The 25379-nt window shown below is 40.6% G+C and overlaps 1 protein-coding gene across 1 annotated transcript in view; it reads right to left on the bottom strand.

Annotated features, from left to right (window-relative positions):
- Positions 1-25379, bottom strand: part of FOCAD (focadhesin) — a 105135-nt gene that overhangs the window by 49044 nt on the left and 30712 nt on the right. The window contains exons 12-21 of the mRNA XM_064176839.1: positions 23127-23231; positions 22621-22722; positions 21537-21667; positions 20435-20561; positions 16804-16938; positions 13817-13867; positions 13098-13181; positions 11905-12037; positions 7753-7941; positions 7368-7489 (exon numbers count right to left, since the gene is read on the bottom strand). Of these exons, the coding sequence (XP_064032909.1) occupies positions 7368-7489; positions 7753-7941; positions 11905-12037; positions 13098-13181; positions 13817-13867; positions 16804-16938; positions 20435-20561; positions 21537-21667; positions 22621-22722; positions 23127-23231 (1179 nt within the window). The remainder of the gene's footprint in view (positions 1-7367; positions 7490-7752; positions 7942-11904; positions 12038-13097; positions 13182-13816; positions 13868-16803; positions 16939-20434; positions 20562-21536; positions 21668-22620; positions 22723-23126; positions 23232-25379) is intronic.

Raw genomic sequence — 25379 nt, 5'->3', positions numbered from 1 at the left:
TGTACACTTAGAACACATCTGAGAGAGTATTAACAGATCTATGCAAATCAATACCAATAAAGAGATGATCTAGTCTACTCCACAACCAACATGAGTACACCCCTCTCTGCTACTCAGTTTCTCTAACAAGCTGACGAGCAGTCAAGGCTGCAGTTGGAACTGTTTGCCATAGGTTCCCAAGGCACCTGGAGCAATTCCTGTCCCTGCCTTTACCCTGAAACTATTTCAGATTTGTGCATTTATATTTGCTTGTGAAATTCATGTAGTCTACATTGGTGCAGCAGAGCAAAAGTAGACCTTCAAAAAACTTCAGTCACTCATGCAGGTAATATAAACCTGTAAGTGCGTACTGTTGCTTTTAAAGAACTAGGCAACATAATCTAATCAAGAGCAGATTATTAGCACCTTGCACATCTGATATAAAATTTGAAGATGTGCTTCATTACCAGCAGAACTGCTGAGCAGCTTTTGATTAATTATTTTTTCTTGTAGGTAGTAAACATTTTGCAGATACATGGAATGACAGAAAGACAAGAGGAACTAGAACATCTCTACATAATAAAAACCACTCAAGTAAAATTCACCTGCAATTAGAAACGACTGAATATAGAGCTGAAGATTATCACTTAAGCAGTGCTGATAGCTATCATTTCAGTGCTGGAAACCAGTGTGCTCTCTCACTGGATACACAACAGTAACAATAACACCATCACTAAGCATCAGTTAACTAATACTAGCTAGCATAGACAAAGCTGACAATAAATGAAGTTCAGAGTCTCCTGAGTGATTTATGTGCAAGATATTGGGTGGGAGGGAGGCAGAGGGGAGGACACTCAAGAGAATTCTGAACTCAGAACCAGTGGTTGTGAAACACTGCCATGCTACTCCTGGATGTTCTTTGGAGGCAACATAGCCAAACCTGACTATCAAGTAGTTTTCAAGGAAAAGCTGCAATCTGAGATTTTACACAGTATGAAACAGCACAAGTCAGGAGACAGTAATTTCAGTCTGTTGATCAATGCTTAAGGACACATCTCTCTGAAAAGACATGCAAGTATAGACTGTTTTGGCCCAAACACAAGGCACAGAACGCTGTCAAACCACAGGAGAAGTACTCGTGTACTTCAGCACTTCTGAATACACTTGGTGAAAGTACTTCACACTTCTGCAACACTGGCAGAGTAATTTTAAACTAAACAAGAGGTTCATTTCCCATCTCCAGGGCACGTCAAATAAAAACTAAACACCCTTGCAAGAATTGGCTGCTTGCAGCACTAGTGCCTTCGCACGGCCGCAGATCTTTGTATTTGGCTCATTTGTTCAGCACTTGACGTGTAGCCAGCAGAGGGCACATGAAACAAACTTGGAGAACAATAAAATCAGGCATATTTCTATTACTTCCTTGTGTATCTAAGTGAGATAATACTGATTGAAGAACTTATAAATTGTAATATCATTAATCTTTATGGCTCATCTTAAAATCTGCTATAGAGCAGGGAGACAAGGAATCATAGTAAGTTCTTCACTATGTACAATAGGTCTCTACCTCAATAGTCTGGCCAACTCAGGTTGTAGCTATAAAGTGTGGCTTAGACCATACCCATATGTCAGTTAAGTGCTCAGTAATGTATTTTAATATCCTTCTCACATATGTGAGATATAAACCACGGCCTCAGTGATGTCAGAAATAAGGCTAGCATTACATTATCTGTATGAGTGAAGTGGTGACAGACTATCTCTTTTCATTTCAAATTTTGTGTTGAGGATCTTTTTAACATGCATGCATACACTTGCAACTCCTCCCCCTGTTATTCTTCTGTGAAGGGAAAAAAAAAAGGTGTCTCTTTCTAAGGCATATTTGACAGTAGAATATAAAGGGAAAATCTCTAAAGACACTTCCTTCCTGAATTGTTTCATGGAGGAGATACATTCAATAATTTCATAAGCAGAAGCCAGAATAAAGTAGTACATAATCTGAACACAAACCCTATGAGGAGAGGCTGAGGGAGCTGGGGTTGTTTAGCCTAGAGAAGAGGAGGCTCAGGGGTGACCTCATTGCTGTCTACAACTACCTGAAGGGACATTGTAGCCAGGTGGGGGTTGGCCTCTTCTCCCAGGCAACCAGCAACAGAACAAGGGGACACAGTCTCAAGTTGTGTCGGGGAAAGTATAGGCTGGATGTTAGGAGGAAGTTCTTCACAGAGAGAGTGATTGGCATTGGAATGGGCTGCCCAGGGAGGTGGTGGAGGCACTGTCCCTGGAGGTGTTCAAGAGAAGACTGGATGAGGCACTTAGTGCCATGGTCTAGTTGACTGGATAGGGCTGGGGGATAGGTTGGATTGGATGATCTTGGAGGTCTCTTCCAACCTGGCTGATTCTATGATTCATTGCAATACCTACACACTGAAGAATATACTGCAGTGAAGTCTGCTCCAGAAAATCCAATTATCACCTTACGGTACTTCTACTACAAGCTTTGAATAAATCCTAGAATCTTGATTACATCAAAATCAATCCAGCAAAAAATGTACGGAAAGAACTTTCTGCTTCAGTGCTCAAAGATGCACATAATCACAGCACATCTAACAAATGCAGGGAATGCTTCTCCCTTGTGTCTACAGAGTGCCTAGCATGTTATTTGTGGAGCAATATTAAATACCATCCAACACACAACTGGCATCTCACTTTGCTTAATGTGCTGTGTTGAATTCTGAAGCTAATGCCTTTGCAAAACCACATTAATTCCTATAGCCAGTGCACAGTAAACATGAGCCTAGGTCTCACTAACTCTGTTTAGACCAATACAATTATTTGACAGCTTTTTAGCATACCTTTTTTTTTTTCTTCCCCACTGTTACATTCTGCTCACTAGAATACTGAGGGCTAACAAGCACAAATTTACAAATGAAATTTTGGGGAAAAACAAGCATGAAAATGTCCTGGGTAAACTGGGTACTCACTTTCCTTCTTGCCAAAGACCCAAATACATTTTTCCTGACAAACCTAACTGTCAGAGAAAAAAAAAGGTAAAAACTTTGATTTTGTTTTGTTTGTTTGTGTTTTTAAAGCAGCTTAAGCTGCAAACAGAAATACTGGTATTTTGATCAAATTTGTGTCTATAATTATATATAAGGGTTTAATTAAGATTGTCTGAAGATTTGTTACATTTCAGTTTTTGGCTGTTTGAGCTAGATTTCTAGGTCAGACAAACTTAGAAGTTGAAGTGTCCTGGAGTCTTTGAGTGGAGAGGTGAACATTCCAGGCATAGGCTACAAACTACAACAATGGTCAAGTTTATATAATTTCATTGGAGCATGAAAAGCTTATGTCTGGAAGCACAGCTCAACAATTTGTCATGCAGTGATCCTATGATGCATTGGAGAAAGGTGGAGCTCCAGAGCATCTGCAGTTCATTCATGTCATCATTGTCTGCGGGAACACAGCAGAAAAGTTTTTGAGAAAGGAAATAAAATAATTTTCTGTTGAATGCAGTTTTCACCATAAAGCGAGGCAAGGTGAAAGGACCTGCTAGAGTGATCCAGTTCCTCAGAATTCATTGGAAAGATGGTCGCTACCACATCCTACTGGATGTGATAGTTTCCACCATGGCAGATCCCACAAAAAACAAGGATATATTATCTTGCTTAGAAATGGTTGGATTTTGCAGGCTGCACATCCCTGGATACAGTCAAATTGTAAAACCTTTATACACGATGTGACTTGAAAGAGAAACAACTTTAAGTGAGGACCTGAACAACAAGCAGCCTTTGATCACATAAAGCAGGAAGTAGTTCATGCAATGGGTTTTGGACCTGTTCGAACTGGTCCAGACATTAAGAACATTTTGTACATGGCTGCCAGTGATAATGGTCCAACCTGGTGCCTACAGCAAAGAGCCCCAGGAGAAACACACAGCCAACCACTTGGTTTCTGGAGTAGAGGATATAGAGAGTCAGAAGCAAACTGTACTCCAACACAGAAAGAGATCCCTGCTGCTTACGAAGGAGTAAGAGCTGCTTCCGAAGTAATGAGAACAGACTTTCAACTTCTTTGGGCTCCCAGATTACCAGTTTTGAACTGGATGTTTAAAGGGAAGGGGTCATCACTGCATCATGCAAACAATGTTACCTAAGGGGATGGCTCTCATAATGCAGTGAGCATGCATGAGGAGTTTTGAACGACCTGGCATAGTGGAGATGATTACTAACTGTCTGGAAGGCAGAAACTCTATAAGTCCTCCAGAGGAGAGAGTAACTCAGGCAGAGGAAGCTCCTCCTTACAGTGATTTGTCAAATGAAGAAAGGAACTGTGCTTTATTCACAGATGGTTCCCGTTGCCTTGTTGGAAACGAGCAAAAATGGAGAGCTGCAGTTTGGAGCCCTATGTGAGCAGAGGCTGAAGTAAAAGCTAGAGAAGTTGAAGCAAGCCAGTTTGCAGAGGTAAAACCTCTCCAACTTGCTCTTGATGTAGCTGTGTGTGAGAATTGGCCCATGATTTACCTCTATACTGATTCATGACTGGTAGCCAATGCCTTGTGGGGTTGGCTAATGGACTGGAAAAGGAGTAATTGGCAAAGGAAAGGAAAGCCAGTTTGGGCTGCTGACTTATGGCAGGACATCACTACCTGTCCAAAGAAAGTTCCTGTAAGAGTACAACACATAGACGCTCACATGGCCAAGAGTAAAGCTACCAAGGAACATCAGCATAATCATCCTTTGCTACCCATTTATTCTGTCGTGGTTTTTAAAGAGCTAACAGAACAAGACTCTCAGGTGAACTCCAAAAGAAAACAATTATATTTGGAAAGAGAAATACAGAAAGAAACTACAGATACAAAATCCATAGTGACCCCCTTGAATCTTCCCCATACCTGAAACTAAATCAATAATCCTCAGTGCTCCAGTCCTCCCTCCTCAACGTCTCTTGTCATCCACAGGCCCAAACAAAAACCTCTGGAGGCCTTAAAACTAGACCTACTCCTCACATGTTTGTCCCCATAAGTAGCTCCTACCAGATATGGCAGGCTGGAGGGAGAGGAAAGGAGGCAGAGTTAGCCTCAGCATTAGTTTATAAAGAGGTAGCAAAATTATGGGATTGAATAATAATTTTCTAGTCCCCAGAGGACTTTTAATCCTATAGTCCCCAACCTAGGACAGGTTTATATTTCAGACATACTTTATTTCTTTTTAGTTTTATTACATTTTGACAACTGACTTTGTTAAATACTGAGATACTTCATAAAATATTCTGTCTCCAGTCATTGGTTCATATTCACTACATCCATCTATTCTATGATTCTATGATCCATCTCCTTCACCACATTCCATAAAACTTCCACATTTTGTTAAGGAAACCATCTTAAGGTTGTGTTTCTGTAAAGGTACTTTGTTAGCACAAGAAAAGTCAATTTTTGGTGTGCTGATGCACACAATAATTAATGCCAGTACACAGACATAATGTACATTTTTAACCAGAGACTGTATTTGAAGCCTTAATAGGGTAATAAGCCAGTGTTTACAACATAGTTGTTCACAACTGATTTTCATACCACTGGAATTTGGCTTATACAACACTTTAGTATATGCCTTCTACTAAAACAGTTGCTTTTTTCCTTCCTCCATGACCTCTGGTACTGAATCCAGGTCCCAATGAATGAAACATCTACAGAGCAGGCAGAGCTTTTCTTTCTGGATGCTATGCAAGCCCACACTCCACTCACAACCCATTATTCTAAATCTGCTCCTCTGACTACCTGCAAAATCCTTGTGGACTTTCCCTGGTGTTCTCCACTGGAGCACCCAAGTAGTTAGAACATACCCATAAATTTACCTGTGCACTCTAGTAGTAAAGATGTCAAGATGGAAAATATCTATTAAATTTGCATATATGATTACATACATGAGATCTCTGTTTAAGGGTGGGTTTTGGTTTTTTATTTTTACTAGTTTGAGGAAAGAACTTGCCATTTGAAATACTTCATGCTCCTGTTGACACTGCCTTCATAATGCAGCATCTGGGAGGGATTTCAATACCCTAGTTCAACTGGTGCAAGTTTGGTTTTCTTCCTTTTACTGCTTACTAACTTCTACTGAGATTTGTGTGGCATCTTTGTGACCACAAGACACAAATATTATTTTGTGGCTTTTCAGCTCAGAACAACAAAAATTACAAGCTGTTCTATTTTAAACAAACAAGTATAAGTCTGTTGGCATGTGGAAGTGCCTGAGAGAGGGTAGAGAGCTGGAAGAGTGCACTGCTTAGAAGTACACAGTTTCATTATGGTACACATTCACATTGCTTGACTGGAAAACTCAGGCAGACTATGCTGTAGACAGGTTTTCTTAAAGAGGAAAACAGCTCCCTCCAAATAGACTGAGGGAATAAACCAGTGCAAACGCAGAGTGAACGAGCAAGGGAGCAAGACTTGGGAGCAAGACTTGGGAGCAAAGGCAGAACAAAGCCAAGAGGACGCATCACAGGATCAGAAAGCCATCTCTATGTATTTTCCACAACAGATACCTGTGTTAGTTTTTAAACAGAAAGCTCCCAACCATGTGCATGCAACCTTCCCACTCAAACCTTGTGTGATATTTATTTCATAATACGCTGTTTGGTGTCAGTGATTTTATTAGCATCATAAAATAATTATGCAGCAAGTAGGATCTGGGTCTGTTGGGTGCCAATGACAAACCAAGATTAGGATCCAGACACACTCCCACATGCAACCTGTATCTCACTCATTCTGCCTCTTCCAACTTCCGCAACAGGTACAGTGTAAATGTTACATAAAACATTCTCTTATATTTCATAGTTCTGGTTCAATGTCAGCACAGGATCCACAGCACTGTGCTCCGAAAAAAGGCTTCTCTGCACAAAACAGCATAAAGTAAAATTATCCCAAACAGTACAAAACGGCCTGTACATGGGAGAGAGAAGGGAGTAATAGGACCATTCAAGCTTTTCTATCCTTGTGTAGTAGAACAGGAATCAGTATTGTCATGGTGTGGAAAAAAAACACCCTAAGTCTTAAACATATGCAGATACTCATACGTGGTTTTCATTTCTGGACATAGTGTCTTGATCTAAATGTTACAGAAGTGGGCTTTCTTGGTTTGTTTTAAATCAACCTCTATGCTTTGCTGCTCATATCAGACTGATGCAATTCTTATTTTTGACCTGTGAGTGGAAACATAACCATCAGATCCACACAAGAAACTTCTGAAGTAATACAAAATTGGTGTATTAATAGAATTGCTTTATGAACTTTTAAAGAGATTTACACAATTCCATTTGTGTCATTAACTGCATAGGCAGAGAGGAGGAAGCACAATGCTTCTGGAAAAGGGAAAAAAATGTCAGCAACTTACCTCATGAATGAGGGCTACCAGCATTTGCTGGAAACTGCGTGCCCTGCTGGCCAGAAATCGATTAATAGGCTTGCCATCTTTGCCCACATGGACTGGAAGGTCATAACACAACAACATGCCAGCTTAAAGAAGTAGCAAAGGAGAAAATAAAGGTCAAGATGAATCAATACTAACAGCTAGCAGTTCAAAAGTCTTGCAATAGTAAGCAGACACCTCAAAGCAATTTAAAGTAAATTTAATAAACCCAACAATTTAAAAGCCTGTGTAAACATATGGAAGTGGCATAGGACCTCACTGTTAATTAAACTGATTCACTCTCAGATTCATAGAAATCTTTGGACCAAAACATATATACTTGTCTAACTTCAAGAAAGTTACACCTCACCTGCAAGGCCTGGTGTCATGCCTGGTTGGTTGTTCCTCTCATACATTTTCAGTAAGAAGTTTGGAACGCTTGCCACGGTCTTCCCGTGGTCTGAGCGTGTGGTCCCTCCTCTCAAGGCAGAATGATAGACACTACGGGGCATGTTGGTCATCTCTTGTTTCACAAGTGAGGCAGCAAATTCTTCAAATGCTGGACAAAACACAAAAAAATGAGGAGAATCCTAGAATCACAGAATGGGAGGGGTTGGAAGGGACCACTGAAAATTATCTAGTCCAACCCCACTGCTAATGTGTCCAGACAGGTTTTGAAAGTCTTCAGAGAAGAAGACTCCACAACCTCTCTGTGAAGCCACTTCCAGTGCTCCAGCACCCTCAAAGTAAAGAAGTTTCTCCTTAAGTTGAAGTGAAACCACCTGTGTTCCAGTTTGTACCTGTTGCCCCTAACTTCATAGTGGAGCACCAGACTAAATCCAGTAGGTTTTTGTAGAATAGCAAGAAGAGCATATACCTCTGTGGATTATTTTTCCCTACATGTAATGCCAATATTCTTCAAGCAAAAACATCACTGAAGCAATTTAGAGAGAAACTATAAATCTTTTCCCCCAGTCTTCAATACTATATAACCTTCTTTAAAAAAAAAAAGTATAGACATGACAATATAAACTACCTGTTCTAGACTTTGATAAGCACTGTATTTTTAAAGGTGGCTACAACAATAGGAAAGAAATTTTCTGAAAGAGCATACAGCTCTTTCTCCACTGGTGTCCATCTGCACTGACAGAGACAGTCTAGCACAGATACTGTCACTGCTGTCATATTACTGCACTTGTTAGTTATGTCAAGAGACTCTCAACACATAGAGCCCATTCAAAAACAATTCCTCAGGCAACAGATATAACCCAAGGATCTAGGGTGCTGCATGTAACTCAAATTAGAAAATCTTGATAATTTAATGAAACACTTAGGCATGCAGCAGGTGTTAGAGCATTGTATTTTAAAGAGCGGAAGTTGACTGCCTGAAGAAGAGGTAATTAACATCACAGCAACAAAATTCTTTGCATCCTTCCTGAAGAGAAAGACCTCTCAATAATAACAAACAAAGATATGTTGTTTGAAGTTTATAGTTTGTTCTGCGCCTTTGTGGCCAAGAAGGCTAATATTGTCTTGGGGTGTGTTAAGAAGAGTGTGGCCAGCAGGTCAAGGATGGTTACCTTTCTCCTCAACTCTGGAGTACTGTGTGCAGTTCTGGGCTTCCCAAATGATTAGTGGACTGAAGCACAGGAGGTTCCACCTGAACATCTGGAAAAACTGCTTTACTTTGAGAGTGAGAGCACAGGAAAAGGATGCCCAGTGAGGTTGCAATCTCCTCTGGAGATACTCAAAAACCACCTTGACACAAGGCTGTGTACCCTGCTATAGATGACCCTGCTTTAGCAGTGGGTGTTGCACCAGATGACCTCCAGAGGTCCCTTTCAGCTCCTACCATTCTGTGATTCTATGGTATTTTTTATAATTTTCTGACTACCAGGTTTCAGACAAGTCTCAGACGTCCATAATGAAAAACTATTAAAATAAAAAATAAGACTACTGTACTCCTTATACCCTATGAACTGCAATAATTTGGCACAATATTTGAACTGAAATGACAAAAAAGTTTTAAAGGAGCCTGAGAGAAAGTATTGTGCAGAATCTCACTTTCCAGTACTTCACAGACAGATACAGTAAACCATGTTCCATCCAAATACTATACAAAGTCTAGTTTTACTTTGCTTATTGATTTTCCCTTAGCTCTGTTGCAGAGATAAATTGTACTGAGTTGTTCACAAGCTTAGACATTTTCTTGTCACAGAGGCAGAGAAGGCATTTGGGAAGAAATCCCCACAATTCAATAGTAATGCCAGCATACAGCCCACCTTATGACTGGAACCTTTTAACTACAGCTGTCATAGACTAAGTGTTCAACTCCTCAGGGAGAAGAATGTGAAAGCTGAAAATAACTAAAGATTTTCCTCCTTCTGAAATGATTAAAGAGGAAGGGAAGGAAAAGCAACAGTAATTCAGAGCTGACGGAATCAGCAAGCAAAATACAGAAGAAGCATCTCATCAATCACAAGCTAAACCTCCTTTAGAAATTTAGATCAATTTGCTGTGTACTAACAAGGACTTTGGGGGAAACTGAGTAAGAGTGACTTATTTTCTCAAAAAGCATCTCAGTCCTCCTTCTGAGCAGTTAAAAAGTAGTAAATTAATCTCAATAGTGTGTAGAAGCAAGATTCTAGAGCATGAGATGGCACAGATTCAGCTTCAATAGAAGAGAGATTTTTGTAGCTCTTCTATTATTATGGACATTGCCTCATGAATCCAATTTCATACCCTTTCAGTGAAACCATTAACTCCTGAGAACCACCTCTGCTAGCTACTGAAGCTGTTGCTCAACTGGTCTGGATTTTGCATTAACTAACAATGACCGAAGATGAAGACTTCTCTGACGAATATATTCAGTGAATGTAGGGGTTGGAAAAATATTTGCATGTAGGTTTTTATATTGCTCTGTGCTAGCTGCATCTTTTTACTCAGATGTGCTAGCTGCACACAGATCTTTTTCTCTCTGAAGTCCATTTTGGTTTCCCGTGTTTTCGGTAAGTTGGCTATCCCAGTATCTATTATAGAAGCTTGAGTTTTCTACCCAGATACATAACTCTCTTCCATACATTATACAAGTCATCCCCAAAAAGCTTTTCTGGGTGAGGCTGCACATACTCTAGACTGCAGTGTTTAATGAATGGATCTTTCTAGGAATCCCCAGTGCTAGAAAGTACAACTACTCCCAATGGCAATGATTACAGGTTGCAATCAGTTATCAAGATTCCAGGCCTTCTAGAAACTGTGAAATAACAATGCCTGTGTCCAGGCACTCAGGTCATAATCCTGTAACTGGATGTGCTGCTTTAAGGCTAATTGGAATATTTTTACTGAGAGAAATTAAATCCTTATCTGTGAGAAGAAACCAACAAAAAACCCAACAAACCAGTAACTTATAGCCCTCATTCTTCTGCTGAGAAACCCAACTAGTCAAAATATACATGACACTTCTCACACACTTCTCAGCTCTTACTTCTGTTCCTTCTCTCCAGCAGTCTAGGTCTGTGTGGTTGCCTCTGCCTTAACTCTTTAATCCAACCTAACCCTTTTGCCTCTAACCTCCTTGTTGTCTTTTTGACACCTCACCTCAGATCTCTCCAGATTTATCACATGAGATATACAGGGATTGATCTGGTTATTTCTGAACGGAAGGAAAGAGGGAAAGGGGAGGAGGTTTGGGTCAGGAGCCTCCAGGGGACTCTTGATTTTCTGGGAGGGGTATTGTGTTTCTGTATGACTTTTAACCTGCATGTAACTGTAAATATTTGTATATATATATATGCTTGTAAATTGTGCTAAGCTGTAAATATAGCTTCATTCTCTAACATCCAGCCAGCTGAGTCGAGTCTGGGTGATTTCATTGTGTGAGGCGGGGCAGGTAACTCCCAAATCATCACACTGGAAATCAAAGCATTAATGAGAAGAATTCAGTGAACATTAGAACCCAAAAATACTAAAGCTGCATAGGTGTCTAAACTAGTGCATCAATCAGACACCGTCTATTGGAAGCATACTTCAGCATCAATACGCATCACTAAAATTAAGCATTAAGAATAGCATTAATGTCTTTATTGAATGAAACGTATTTTGCATACAGTGCTGTTTTAACACTATTGATACTCTGCATATAAAACAGTATGCCTTGGTTTTTTTTCTTTTTCCCACAGAGCTGCTCAGTCCACTCTGTTGATGTTGGACTGGGGTGAAACAACAAGCAGATGAAGTAAATAATAGACAACTGGCTTTTCCTTTAAGTCAGACAAGGACTTAAGAAGTTAAAAGCATTTGTTTGCACCATCAGGAACTCTGTCTCCCTTGCTGACTTGCAAAAAATTAGTTGAGGGGTTTGTTTTCCTCTGAACTTTTACTTCGCATTTTATCCTGTAATTTGGTATTTTCCCATAGAATAAAAAAACCAGAATGTTGCTGTTTAACATGACACTCTGTTATAAGAAAATCTCATGTCTGTACAGTCATTGTGGTATTAAATCTGCAAAATAATCTCTTTTACCTTCTAGAACAGAAGGTGGTGTTAGAGACAACAGCTTGATATATGAAGAACCCGGAACAAAAACATCTGCCTCCTTCTCCTCTTCATCTTCATTCATGCCTGCTTCCTCCAGTGAGTCAGGTTCTGGACGTGCCTGAAAGATTAAAACAAACAAACAAACAAACAAACCAACCCATCACCTTAGAAACCATGAAAATTCTTTACATTTCACTACTCCAAGTGTCAACCAAGTTTGAAAACTCCCAACTAAATACGAAAAGTTTCCAATTCCTTCTGCAATTGTACTCAGCACTGGTTAGGCCACACATTGAGTGCTGTGTCCAGTTCTGGGCCTCTCAATTCAAGAAAGATTTTGAGGTGTGTGAATGTGTCCAAAGAATGGCAACAAGGCTGGTGAGAGGACTGGAGCACAAGCTCTACAGGGAGCAGCTGAGGGAGCTGAGGTTGTTCAGCCTGAAGAAGAGGAGGCTCAGGGGAGACCTCATTGCCATCTACAACTACCTGGGGGAGGTTGGTCTCTTCTCCCAGGCACCCAGTGACAGAACAAGAGGACACAGTCTCAAACTGCACCAGGGCAGGTTTAGGCTGGACAATGGGAAGAAATTCTTCATAGAAAGAGTGATTACCCATTGGAATGGGCTGCCCAGGGAGGTGGTGGAGTCGCCACCCCTGGAGGTGTTTAAACGGAGGCTGGATGAGGCACTCGGTGCCATAGTTTAATCAGAAGGGTTACATGGTAACTCGATTTTGGAACCAGGACTCTTCCAACCTGGTTAATTCTGTGATTCTGTGAAAAGCACTCAGCACAAGTGTGACTGCAGTGGACAACAGAGTTATCACAAGAGCTGCTTAGCATCAAGACTACAATCATTAACAGAAAACATAAAATATAAATCAGGTGCCCAGAAGACAGCTTGCTGATTACATAAAGGAAAGGGAAAAAACTACCTTCTGACTGCAGTGGAGAATGAGACTTCACTCAGCTTCCACTGGTGCATTTCCCCTCTCATAAGTCTTTATTATGCTGATCAAATATATCATCCCACTTCACAAGCAAGAGCTCATATTCCTTCTCTGAGGCTCTGATGGATAATTGACGGAAACTAAACAAGGCCTTGTTTCCCTCACAAGAGAACACAGCCTACTGTCAGATGGAAGTCAGATGCCCTTACTACGAAACATGTCATTGATACCTGCTCAGGAAGATGAAGAATCGTGTGTTCTTCGGCAGGAAAAGATGAGAGGGATTTATAGGCTGAAATGGCTACAATAGCATCCTAGAAAATTGACAGGAAGAAAAAGGAAATCACAAGCATAGCATATGACATTCCTACCTACAGAAAACGCCATACACAAAGAGCCTGTCTGCTACTCACTGAATGCTGAAAAGACTTTAAAATAACATTCCCCTGAGGTGCACTCAATTGCTTACTTTATATATATATTGCAAGCTAGCAAGACCAATTATCTAGGCTTCACAAAAAACATTAATTGCCTGTATTACTGCTGTAGGGATAGCTTATATAGAAATATCCTTGATACACTCAAACTAAAATACTTTGATTCCACCAGCCACATTGTGAAGACGGTCCAACATCCCCACTGTGTAACAATACTCTAGCAAAGGATCAAGTTAACTGTGACAGCTGCAGCTTTGCCAAAAGTGCTTCACCATATTAAGGCTGAAGTGTTCAGGAAACACCAAACTAGTCTGTGTTATAGTTCTCCTTGGGAGTGGCAGATGTTAGGACTTAACCCCTTTCTTGCATTACAGTGCTCCAAAAATAGTCTTAAACTGTCTATGTCAAGAAAACCCTATCAGAAGATGAGATTGCTAAGACTAATAACCTTCTCTTGACAGAAAGGAAAAAAAAATTAACAATCTAGTTTTACTTTCAGTTTTACCACCTACCTTGTTTTGTGTGTTGTTCCAAAGGAAGCTGACTGCCTGAGCTTTGAATTTCTATAAAAGCAAACAAAACAGGCATTCAGATTTTCTTTAAACAAGTAAGAAGTTGAAATAGAGGCAGCTACCAGGAACAAACTGCTGCCACATCGACATACACTGAACTAAGGGGGTGCTGATTGATACCCGCCTGAACATGAGCCAGCAGTGTGCCCAGGTGGCCAAGAGAGCCAATGGCATCCTGGCCTGCATCAGGAATGGTGTGGTCAGCAGGAGCAGGGAGGTCATTCTGCCCCTGTACTACTCTGCACTGGTTAGACATGTCCAGAGAAGGGCAACAAAGCTGGTGAGGGGCCTGGAGCACAAATCCTATGAGTAGAGGTTGAGGGAGCTGGGCCTGTTTAGCCTGGAGAAGAGGAGGCTCAGGGGTGATCTTATTACTGTCTACAACTACCTGAAGGGGCATTGTAGCCAGGTGGGGGGTGGCCTCTTCTCCCAGGCAACCAGCAATAGAACAAGGGGACACAGTCTCAAGTTGTGCCAGGGTAGGTATAGGCTGGATATTAGGAAGAAGTTCTTCACAGAGAGAGTGATTTGCCATTGGAATGGGCTGCCCAGGGAGGTGGTGGAGGCACCGTCCCTGGGGGTCTTCAAGAAAAGACTGGATGAGGCACTTAGTGCCATGGTCTAGTTGATTGGTTAGGGCTGGGTGATAGGTTGGACTGGATGATCTTGGAGGTCTCTTCCAACCTGGTTGATTCTATGACTACGACTATTCTATGACCACACCTTAAGTACTGTGTTCAGTTCTGGGCCCCCCAGTTTAGGAGGGACATTGAGATGCTTGAGCGTGGCCAGAGAAGGGCGACGAGGCTGGTGAGAGGCCTTGAGCACAAGCCCTATGAGGAGAGGCTGAGGGAGCTGGGATTGGTTAGCCTGGAGAAGAGGAGGCTCAGGGGTGACCTTATTGCTATCTACAACTACCTGAGGGGTGCTTGTGGCCAGGAGGCTGCTCTCTTCTCTCAGGTGGCCAGCACCAGAACAAGAGGACACAGCCTCAGGCTGCACCAGGGGAAATTTAGGCTTGAGGTGAGGAGAAAGTTCTTCACTGAGAGAGTCATTGGACACTGGAATGGGCTGCCTTGGGAGGTGGTGGAGTCGTCATCCCTGGGGCTGTTCAAGGCAAGATTGGATGTGGCACTTGGTGCCATGGTCTAGCCTTGAGCTCTGTAGTAAAGGGTTGGACTTGATGATATCACAGTATCACAGTATTATCAGCGTTGGAAGAGACCTCACAGATCATCAAGTGAGGTCTCTTCCAACCCTGATGATACTGTGAAGAAAGCAGAAGGGACACCATTTTCAGCAGCTCACAGGAATACCTTCCACTAGACCAGGTTGCTTGAGAACTTCAACCTGGCCTTGGATACCTCCAAGAAGGGGTGCATTCCACAACCTCCCCGGCCAACTTGTTCCAATGTCTCACCACCCGCACTGTAATTTCTCCCTAATGTCCAGTCTAAATGCATCCACCTCAAGCTTAAAGCCATTGACCTTTGTCCTGTCCCTAAAAGCCCCTTGTGCCAGTTTGAAGCATTGTAGAATGTTTTGGTGAGAGGAACTAGATCATAGGCTGTGAAAGGAAAACAATGGTGATGTCTACTCCCCTCAGAGTCTTGCTGAAGAAGAAACGAAAACATTAGCTAACACTCTTGCCATTTTGTTGCACTCTGCTTTGAGCTTCTTACTGAGCTGCATCTCCCTAACCTCACCTTCCACTCACCTTTGCTTCTAAATCTCTTGGCTGAACCTCTATTCTTCTTTAGGACTGGGGTAAGGTTGAGAGGGGCAGGGGGAAGGTGCAGGGGTGGCTCAGAGCCCCTCCTGGGGACTCAGGTTTCTGGGAGGGGAGTTGTGTTTCTGTATTACCTTTTACCTTGTATATTTCTGTATATAACTGCATATGCTGTAAATAGCTGCTTGTATATTGTGCTAGCTGTAAATAAATAGCTTCATTTACATTCCCAGAGCCGGCTGAGACTGGTCTGGGTAACTTCTAAAGTGTGGGGGGGTGGGGAACACCCAAACCATCACACCCTCATAAAAAGTCTCTTCCCAAGCTTTCTTGTAAGCCCCCTTCAGGTACTGGAAGACTGCTATAAGGTCTCCCCAGAGCCTTCTTTTCTCCAGGCTGAACAGTCCAAACTCTCACAGCCTATCCTCATTAAGGGACATGCTGTAGCGCTCTGATCATCTTCGTGGCTGTCTTCTGGACCTGCTGCAGCAATTCATAGGATCACAGATATCTTAGGTTGGCATAGACGTTAAAAATTATCTAATCCAATGTCCCCGACATGGGTAGGGAAGCCTCTCCTCCGGACTTGGTTGCCCAAGGCTTCAACCAACCTAGCTTGGACTCACAACCTCCAGGGGCAGTCGATTCCAGAGTCCCACTGCCCTTGTACTGAAGAGTTTCTTTCTGAGATTCACTCTAAAACTGCCTTCCCTCAGCTTAAAATGATTCCTTTTTGTCCTGTTGCTGGATACCCTTATGAAAAGTCCATCTCCGGCTTTTGTGCAGGATCCCTTTAGGTATTGCCAAGTCCTATGAGGTCTCCTCGGAGTCTTCTCTTCTGTAGACTGATTAACCCCAGCTCACTCAGACTATCCTCATAGCAGAGGTGTTCCAGTCCTTGGATCACCTTTGTGGCCCTTCTCCAGACTCACTCCAGCAGCTCTGTTGGACAATAGAAGTGTCCTCCCATTCCAGGAGAAGGAAACCTCTGATTAACTCTGCACTGGAATCTCTATCCTAACTCTCAGGATTTACTAATACAAGTTAAATTGTGAAACTGTATGGAAATGTGCATTATAATAAACCTGAACCAGGTAGATGGGAAATTGAGAGATGTTAAGAATAAGCAGATCTGCTTAAAACTCTTAAATCAAGACACACTAAAAGAAGACACTGATCTTACACCACGACTACTTACCTCATACTCTTTTGTATTCACTGTTAATGAGGGAACCAGGGCAAACAATTCATTCAGTGCTTTCAAAATGAGTGGTCTCGTATCACAACTCAGCTTTGGTGACAAAGCATTCCATGTAGAGCAGATGCAAACAACCTGAAGGGAAAGCACGAGGCACCATTACAAACATTAATCTGTACTTGACTTTAATGATATGTATCTTCAGCACCTGCCTTCTGTCTTCCTACTGGGGAACAGGAACCAAAACCAACATTCATTAGAAGGAAAAAAGACAGAAAAAATAAAAAAGAAAACCACACAAAAAAAGATAAGCATGTTAAAAATACACTTACATTAACCGTCTCACAGTACATTAATTGACAGCATGCAATAAAACTGTGCAATACTTCATCAGATAAAGCAAGTTCCAGAAGGAATAATAAGACGCTTTTAGCAATACACATAACACTGTAGATGCATCCTCAATACAGCACAACTGTTCTACTTCCTTTGTTCAAATTAGCTTTAAACATGGAGCTGCTCCTCAGTTCAACAGGATGAAAGCAGAGGAAGCAGTGTTCCCTTGCGGCCCTCCAAAACTAAATGCATGAAACCTTTAACTACAACCAAGTCCGACCAAATTTGAAAAAGAACAATTTCATACTCCCATAACCCAGAAATCATTGGGAAATGTCAAATAAAATTACACACTAATTCTACAGCCTTATTAGCCCTATACAATACAGGTCTGTTCTTAGCATTTACTGTGAGAACTCGCTTCACCAAACACGAAACATGAAAAAGCCACAACAGTGCCAGGAAACTAGAAATAATAGTAACATCGTGCTTCCAATGTTTAACTTACAAAAACTATGAAAACCGTTTGAAAAGCATATAATTTTTTTTTTTTATTATGTTAATCATGATTTTGGCATCTTGTCATTTGTTTTGCAAGTCCTTAGACAATAGTAACTTCAGCCTTTTAATTCTGCCTTTGTGGTTATACTAGAAACTAAAAAGAAGGAAGGTCAAGTAGAATCATAAATCACTTCAGATACACTTTTGTTGTCACAGTTATTATTACGTCCAGCAGGAGTATCTGCTGCAGGTTTCCATGCTATAAACAATCCAGTATGAACTGGAAAAATCATGCCTCCTTCTCTTTTTCTCTTTTTTTCCCCCCCTTCTCCTATATTTTTTTCAACCCAAGAAGCCAATGTTTGCAGTGCAAAGGAACCTGTCATACCAGGTTATAATTTAAACACTAAGAGCACCTTGCATATTTTGATCCTAGGGATGGTGGGTTTTCACTAATTTGAAATCACTGGGGAAAAAAAAACCAAAAACAATAAAAAATTGAAATCCCCCAATGAAAAGATAACACCCTGCACAGAAGTCTGACCTTCTTCTTAATATCTATAGGGAGTAAAGAAAGCTGAACAGTCAAGTTTCAAAATTTAATACTGCTATACACAGGTACTCTGGTGGCAAAAAAGACTATCAGAAGCTAATTCTGAAGCGGATGCAACACACACTGATGTGCCAGGTCGAGCCTAGCTAGGATATTGTGGTGAGAAGAATTAGATTATAGGCTGTGAAAAGGAAACAATGGTGGTGTCTACTTCACTCACAGGCTTGATGAGATGTACAAGAACAAGAACATAAACATAGATAACGCAGTTGTTTGCTCTCTGTTTTTGGGGCTGCACTTCTATCTAACCTAACCTGCTGTCTGTGTGACAAATCCATCTGCTTCCTAATCCACCTAGCCGACCCTCCAAACTCACCTTAAGCATAAGGCAAAGTCTGGGGTACGGTAGAGGGATGGGAAGAAGGTGGAAGGGTGGTTGGGAGACCTTCCTTGGGGACTCATTTTCACATAGAGTCACATAGTAAACACAAAAGGTAATGGGTACAAGTTGCTACTGGGGACGTTTACACTGGATGCTGGGGAAAATATTTCACTATTTTAACTACAAAATCTTGGAATAAATTCCAAAGGGAGGTGGTGGATTTTCCTACATTTCAAGGCCCAGCTTGACAGAGTGCTGGGCCTTCTCGTTTGAACTATATTCTAATTCTGATATATGTTACCCATACACCATTCCGCATCTACATCTGGGATGTCACTGTGGAAACAAAGAGCCTTGGGTGCTGATTCAGTGATATTATAGGATCACAGGACAATTTGAGTCCCTTCCAACCTGGTATTCTATGAATTCTAGGAGAAAAATCTGGAGTCTGAAATGGTTAATCAATTTGTCATCATGTACTTGAGACACTGTGCCTAGAAACTCCGTTAACTGACAATCAGTTGCTCATTAAAATCCTGCACATAAACAGTTGGACATGGAGGAGAACAAACAGATTAAATCCTCTTCCCATAGTTATCTACAAAGACAGTGGCAGAAAAAGGAAGCATCAAAATAAAACCCTCTGACCAGTCTCTATGATTACATCCTTTAGGGTTTCTGCACTGCAAACTGGAGTCTAAATATCCAAAATGGGATAGATTACATTACTTAACCTAAATGGTTATCTAATTTACCAAACCACAAAAGAATTCTCCATTGAAGTTGAGGTATACTTGAGTGGCACATCTATTTCCCAAGAACATTACACTGGCATTATACTGGGAAAACAAAGCAAGACAAGGAGGGCCTATACTAACTAGGACAGGAAAAATTGGTACCTGCCCACAAAGCAATTCTATCCTTCTTTCCATCCTGAATAACTGGAGTTGTCTCTGTCTTCCACATCTCAGCAGCTGCACAGTACATCTTTTCTTAAATGAGGTTTTTACAGTGTGATGTGACATTTGTCATAGGCCTTGCTCCTGCTTCTTTGCAGTAAACTATCTAAATATAATCCAGCCTGGGAAAACACTGCTTGAATACTGAGGCTAGCATGCAAAGAACCTACGTGACCTGAAGAAAAGCAAAACTCCATACCAAAAGCAAACACAGCAATTACCCTGATTAAGTTGGTTTGTAGGCATTGTTTGAAGCTTTGTAACTTTACTGAATGCTAATGTGTGCAGACTGCAACCATTTGCTATGTTTCTCTTGAACTGCTGACATCACTTCAAACACCCAGCAATGGCTGGATTTTGTTGGATTGGTCTCACTGCAGAAAACACTGCACTAAAAGTGATTTAGTGGATTTAAGAAAAATGCTCTTTGGCACGGAGTGGGTAATCATATATTCCTGCAGGCTATCATTTGTCCACTAACTCAGATGGCCTGCATCGCCCACAGTTTGTCTATTGTGTGATTCACAACATATCTGTGCCCTGTATCCACATCGAGATATCGCTGTGGAAATGAGCCTTGACTGCTGAATCAGAGAGATCATAGGATCACAGGACAATTTGGGTTGGAAGAGACCTCATGATATTTGTAGTCCAACTTCATGCTCACAGTGACCCTGCTATGAGATCAGACCTAGTTCCTACTATTTGAGCCTCACAGGAATATGAAAACCTTAAAGGACAGAGACAGTTTAGCCTGTCTGGGCAGCATGTTCCAATGCTTATTTATCTTCTTTATCAGTAATTAATTGAGTGCATTAGAGTAAAACAGAAGACTGTCTGTTACAAGTGACTTCACTATCTATTGAAACATGAAACACAGGGACAAGCATTTAATCTTACCTCAGCTTCACAAAGTGCCTGAAGACCCTGTAATGCTATGGCAGCAGGAGAAGCTTGATCAGGTTTTGTATATTCATTTAATAGCTGGGAAATTGCAGCCAACATGTCTGCTCCATGCTGGTATGGCCTAAAGGCAAACCATAAACATATAAGGAAGTATATAAAATTAAGTATATTATAGTAGCATGTACAATGAAGACTTGCAGCCCAGAAAGAAAACCATATCCTGGGCTGCATCAAAATCTGAAGGGGATCTACCCAAAGCCTGGAGAAAGACTGGTTAGAGGGCTTGTACTGATAGGATGCAAGGCAATGGTTTTAAACTGGGAGCAGGGTGAATTTAGGTTATACACAAGGAAGAAGTTCTTTACAACCAGAATGGCAAAACACTGGAACAGGCTGCCCAAGGATGTGATCAAAGCCCCCATTCCTTGAGACATTTAAGATCAGACTCAGTGTGTTAAAAAAATAATCTCCACAGGAACTGTAAATTATTATCAAGTACTGTCAGTAAGGGACTGTTAGTGCTGGAAACAATCAATACATAGTTACACTTGTAGAAATGTGTCCTGTGGTCAACATTATAGCCAGGTGAAGACCAGCAAGCTGTGTGTAGCCAAAATAAGCTTTCCAGAAAAGCATACAACCTTTCTTGGAATACATCAAAACACATACATAGCACTAGTTGGTTAACATTTCACTACTTTCTTTTTATAATTTCAAAATGGTATGCTTTAAATTTCTACTCTGTCACAATGAAGACACTTAATTTTAATATTATTTCAATGTGCTTTCTACTAGTTATAATCTAAATCCCACAGCTTCCTAGCTGCTGAGATTAGCAATGCTTAGTTTCTCATAGAACTAGGAAAATATTATTTGCATTTAATAGCCTAGGTTAAATAAAAGCTTTTCTGGAAAAACAACACAAACTCAAAAGCAAACAGAAAACACCAAAAAACCCCAAGCCCACCATCAACCAAAAAAAACCCAAACACAAAACACCCCCACCTGCCAAATAACAATCAACTCCCCTCCTCCAGAAAACCCACTCCAATTGTTTTCTCTTACAAGACACCAAACAGACAACGCTTGCACTTACCTCTGTCTGCATATATCTCTAATACAAGCAGCTTTAGCAATCATCATTTCCCATTGAGCATCTTTGTCACCAGACAAAGACGGCAGATCAGACATCGCCAAGAACTTCTGCAATTCCGGGTAAATTCGATCCTAGTAAATATTTCATTTAGAAATTACACTTTCAAAAGTTACTGCTTGATAAATGGAGAAGAAACTTACTGCCATTTAAGTAAGGTCTTTTACCTGCTGCACATTACGAAAACCAGAAAGCTGTCCTGAACACTGTCTTTTTTTTTTTTTAACCCCTAATTGCAGTCTGCAAAACGCAGGTTTCATGGAAGACATAATGCTGAAATTTTTCACTAAACCAGAAGCAATGGAGACATCATTTCTGTCATTTACTTTATACTGCTGATAATACGATGTTAGTATAAGCAATGCTTCAAAATTAATTTCCTTCCTTGGTTTGAGGTAATGAAGTTTTTCAACTGCACTTATCATCACAGTATCACCACGGTTGGAAGAGACCTCATAGATCATCAAGTCCAACCCTTTACCACAGAGCTCAAGGCTAGACCATGGCACCAAGTGCCACGTCCAATCCTGCCTTGAACAGCTCCAGGGACGGCGACTCCACCACCTTCCCGGGCAGCCCATTCCAGTAGCCAATGACTCTCTCAGTGAAGAACTTTCTCCTCACCTCAAGCCTAAATTTCCCCTGGCGTAGCTTGAGGCTGTGTCCTCTCATTCTGGTGCTGGCCACCTGAGAGAAGAAAGCAACCTCCTCCTGGCCACAACCTCCCTTCAGGTAGTTGTAGACAGCAATAAGGTCACCCCTGAGCCTCCTCTTCTCCAGGCTAAACAATCCCAGCTCCTTCAGCCTCTCCTCGTAGGGCTTGTGCTCAAGGCCTCTCACCAGCCTCGTCGCCCTTCTCTGGCCACGCTCAAGCATCTCAATGTCCCTCCTAAACTGGGGGGCCCAGAACTGAACACAGTACTCAAGGTGTGGTCTAACCAGTGCAGAGTACAGGGGCAGAATGACCTCCTTGCTCCCGCTAACCACACCATTATATATCTTAGTGACACCATAAGAAGTATCTAACCTGTCTTTCCCATAAAGATGTCATCAGTCGCAAAGCAATTGGTCTAAGCTTTGTCACACTCCCCAGCGTGTGTATGGCACGTAGAATCTGAGCTACACAGACCTGAAAAGAGATTTTTTTAACCTTTTTTACTTTTTTATGTCCATGAAAAAAAAAGAGGAATTTACCAGTTTCTTTTTACATGATGCACAAGCAGAAGATAACTGTCCAACTGTCATGTTAGAAAGAAATTGAAAGTAATCTTCTGAAAAGCTTTTGTGCATGAATCCAAGATCATCTTGTTATGGTTAAATATATATACACATATATAGTGATGCCACAGTGCAGACAAAAAAAAAGTATGTTTTGCTCTTTACAACAAATGTCACATCTCTTAAAAAATATTAAAAAGCTATACCGAAGCTTACAAATTAGTTATTTTAAGCATTGCCCAGTTTAATTTTTTATAAATAAATTGTCTCATCTTGATGTAGGTTTTTGTTGTACTCGAATTTTTCCACACTGACCTTGTGTACACCCAGTGTAGGCAATGTATATAATACATCTCTGTAAAGTCGGGGCTCCAAAGATCTTCCCAATTTATATATCAGAACAGGGATCAAATTTGGGACCTAAAATAAAGCAAAAACAAAAGCAAGAAAGAAATTCGGAACTAGGTTGTCAATATGGTGTCCTACATAAGAGAGTGAACTTAACTCCTAACATTTTTATATTATTTTTTCTGCTAACAGAAAAAGAGGGAAATTAAGAACTCTATAATTTCTTTATAAGCCACAATCTCAAATGCTCCTTGTTGTGCATAGTCAGCTGTAACCACTGCAATAATCTAATTTCTACTCAAAAATCCATGATAGGCACACTGAAAAACACATGAATTTGAAAATGGTACATTAAAAGATATAGCAAATTAACACAGAAACTATTTCAATTCAGTTTTGTCATGACATGGGAATGCCAATGATGCTATTATATTGCACAAGCTTGTCATAATCTACAGCATTCTTCCATATATGGTCCAAAGCCTCAGGGGAGTTGCACCTAAAGTGACAGCAAATAAAAGGAGACATTTATCTCCATTTCCCTTTTATTGAGATTATATTTTCAGTATTTTCATACTAGCAAGTCCATCAGTTTTCTCTTGCTTACATTCACATCACTATGTTGCAAATATACATTTACTCATTTTTTCCCCCTACTGGCATCTTATGTATACATTTAAGTCACTACACAGCACTGGTTTACACTCTGCTTTAATCATAGAATCAACCAGGTTGGAAGAGACCTCCAAGATCATCCAATCCAACCTATCACTCAGTCCTATCCAGCCATCTAGACCATGGCACCAAGTGCCTCATCCAATCTCTTCTTGAACACCTCCAGAGATGGTGCCTCCACCACCTCCCTGGGCAGTCCATTCCAATGGCAAATCACTCTCTCTCCACTTAGACTCATCAGTTAGTCTTCCAAAGATAAACCTTTTGTTCAAAGGTAATGTCATTCTGAGAAAAACTCATTTGCAAATTTGATATTTAGCAGTAGTTAAGTCTTTTTGGTAAACTACTACAGAATTCTCCTCTTCTTGTTTAGTGTTTACCATGTAAGTGTAGTGAATGACACTTGGATGAATTTTTCTCCTCTTTAATTATCTGAAACTTCTGTAACTTCAGAAAAAAAAACATTTGGTTAATGCAGCAGAATTAATGTATATTAAATCCCTGAGCTGAGCTACAAGACTGAGCAACTCTCAAACCCAATGTTAACAAGATTGGATCTTTAATCTTCTCTATAGTTTGGCTATCTTACACTGTTGAAAACTGATCCTGGTACAGCTGACCCTACACATTCATACACACACATATATATATATATAGAACTGTGTGGTTTATACATATAGTTGTTCAAAAAATAATTAATGGAAAATTCTGCTGTAACATTCTCTTGGTATGCTTATTTTCCTTTTTTTTCCTGAGCAGATGGTAACATTTTTCACTGTATAAAGGTCTCAGTCTACAGAAACTATAATACAAAAAATTGAAAAAAAAACATGAGGTCCAGGACTTTGTATACTTCCCTCTGTAATTACTGGTTCCAAATTACAGACCAAAAACTATGCCATTTATTCTACAAGGTATCACTGATTTTACAGTTTAACAACCCAAATTTGTGTTTCCATGAACTTTAAAACTTTGTTCTAGAATCTGTATTTTAACACCTAAGTAATTAACTAGAGCAAACTTCTAGTTTCTGGTTTTCTAGATATTACTTAGCGTTCTTAAACAGAATAAATCCCTTTATAAACCAAAATTCCCCCACATTTCACTAATTAACTAGCCTCTTTCCAGTTCCAAATGCTGTTTAGTATCTGCTTATGTAGTCAGCACTCCAGCACCTGCCTAGACAAATGGCTAGCTTTACTATTCTACTCTTTGAAAGTAAAATCAGTAGTGACTGGGCATTTATGGCAGTGGTCACTTGAGCAGACCTTCATGCCAAGAAGCACTTTCAATAACAACTTTAACAGTGCCTTGCTTTCCCACCTGTTTATTCCAAATTGAATTAATCTTTCTCTAGCACCTTTCCTCCCCTTTATTTCAGGCCTCTGGATGGAAGACAACTTGTGTAGCTTTTCCAAATTTTCGTGTGTACTACTTTTGGCTGGGATATACTTCATTTTCTTCATAATAGTTTGTATGGAGCTATGCTATAGGTTTGTGCTGAAAACAGTGCTGGTAGCACACTGATGTTTTAGCTATTGCTAA

The sequence above is a fragment of the Pogoniulus pusillus genome, chromosome Z, assembly GCF_015220805.1.
Source record: "Pogoniulus pusillus isolate bPogPus1 chromosome Z, bPogPus1.pri, whole genome shotgun sequence".
Classification (NCBI taxonomy): Eukaryota; Metazoa; Chordata; class Aves; order Piciformes; family Lybiidae; genus Pogoniulus; species Pogoniulus pusillus.
This window is presented reverse-complemented; position numbering and strand designations above follow the sequence as displayed.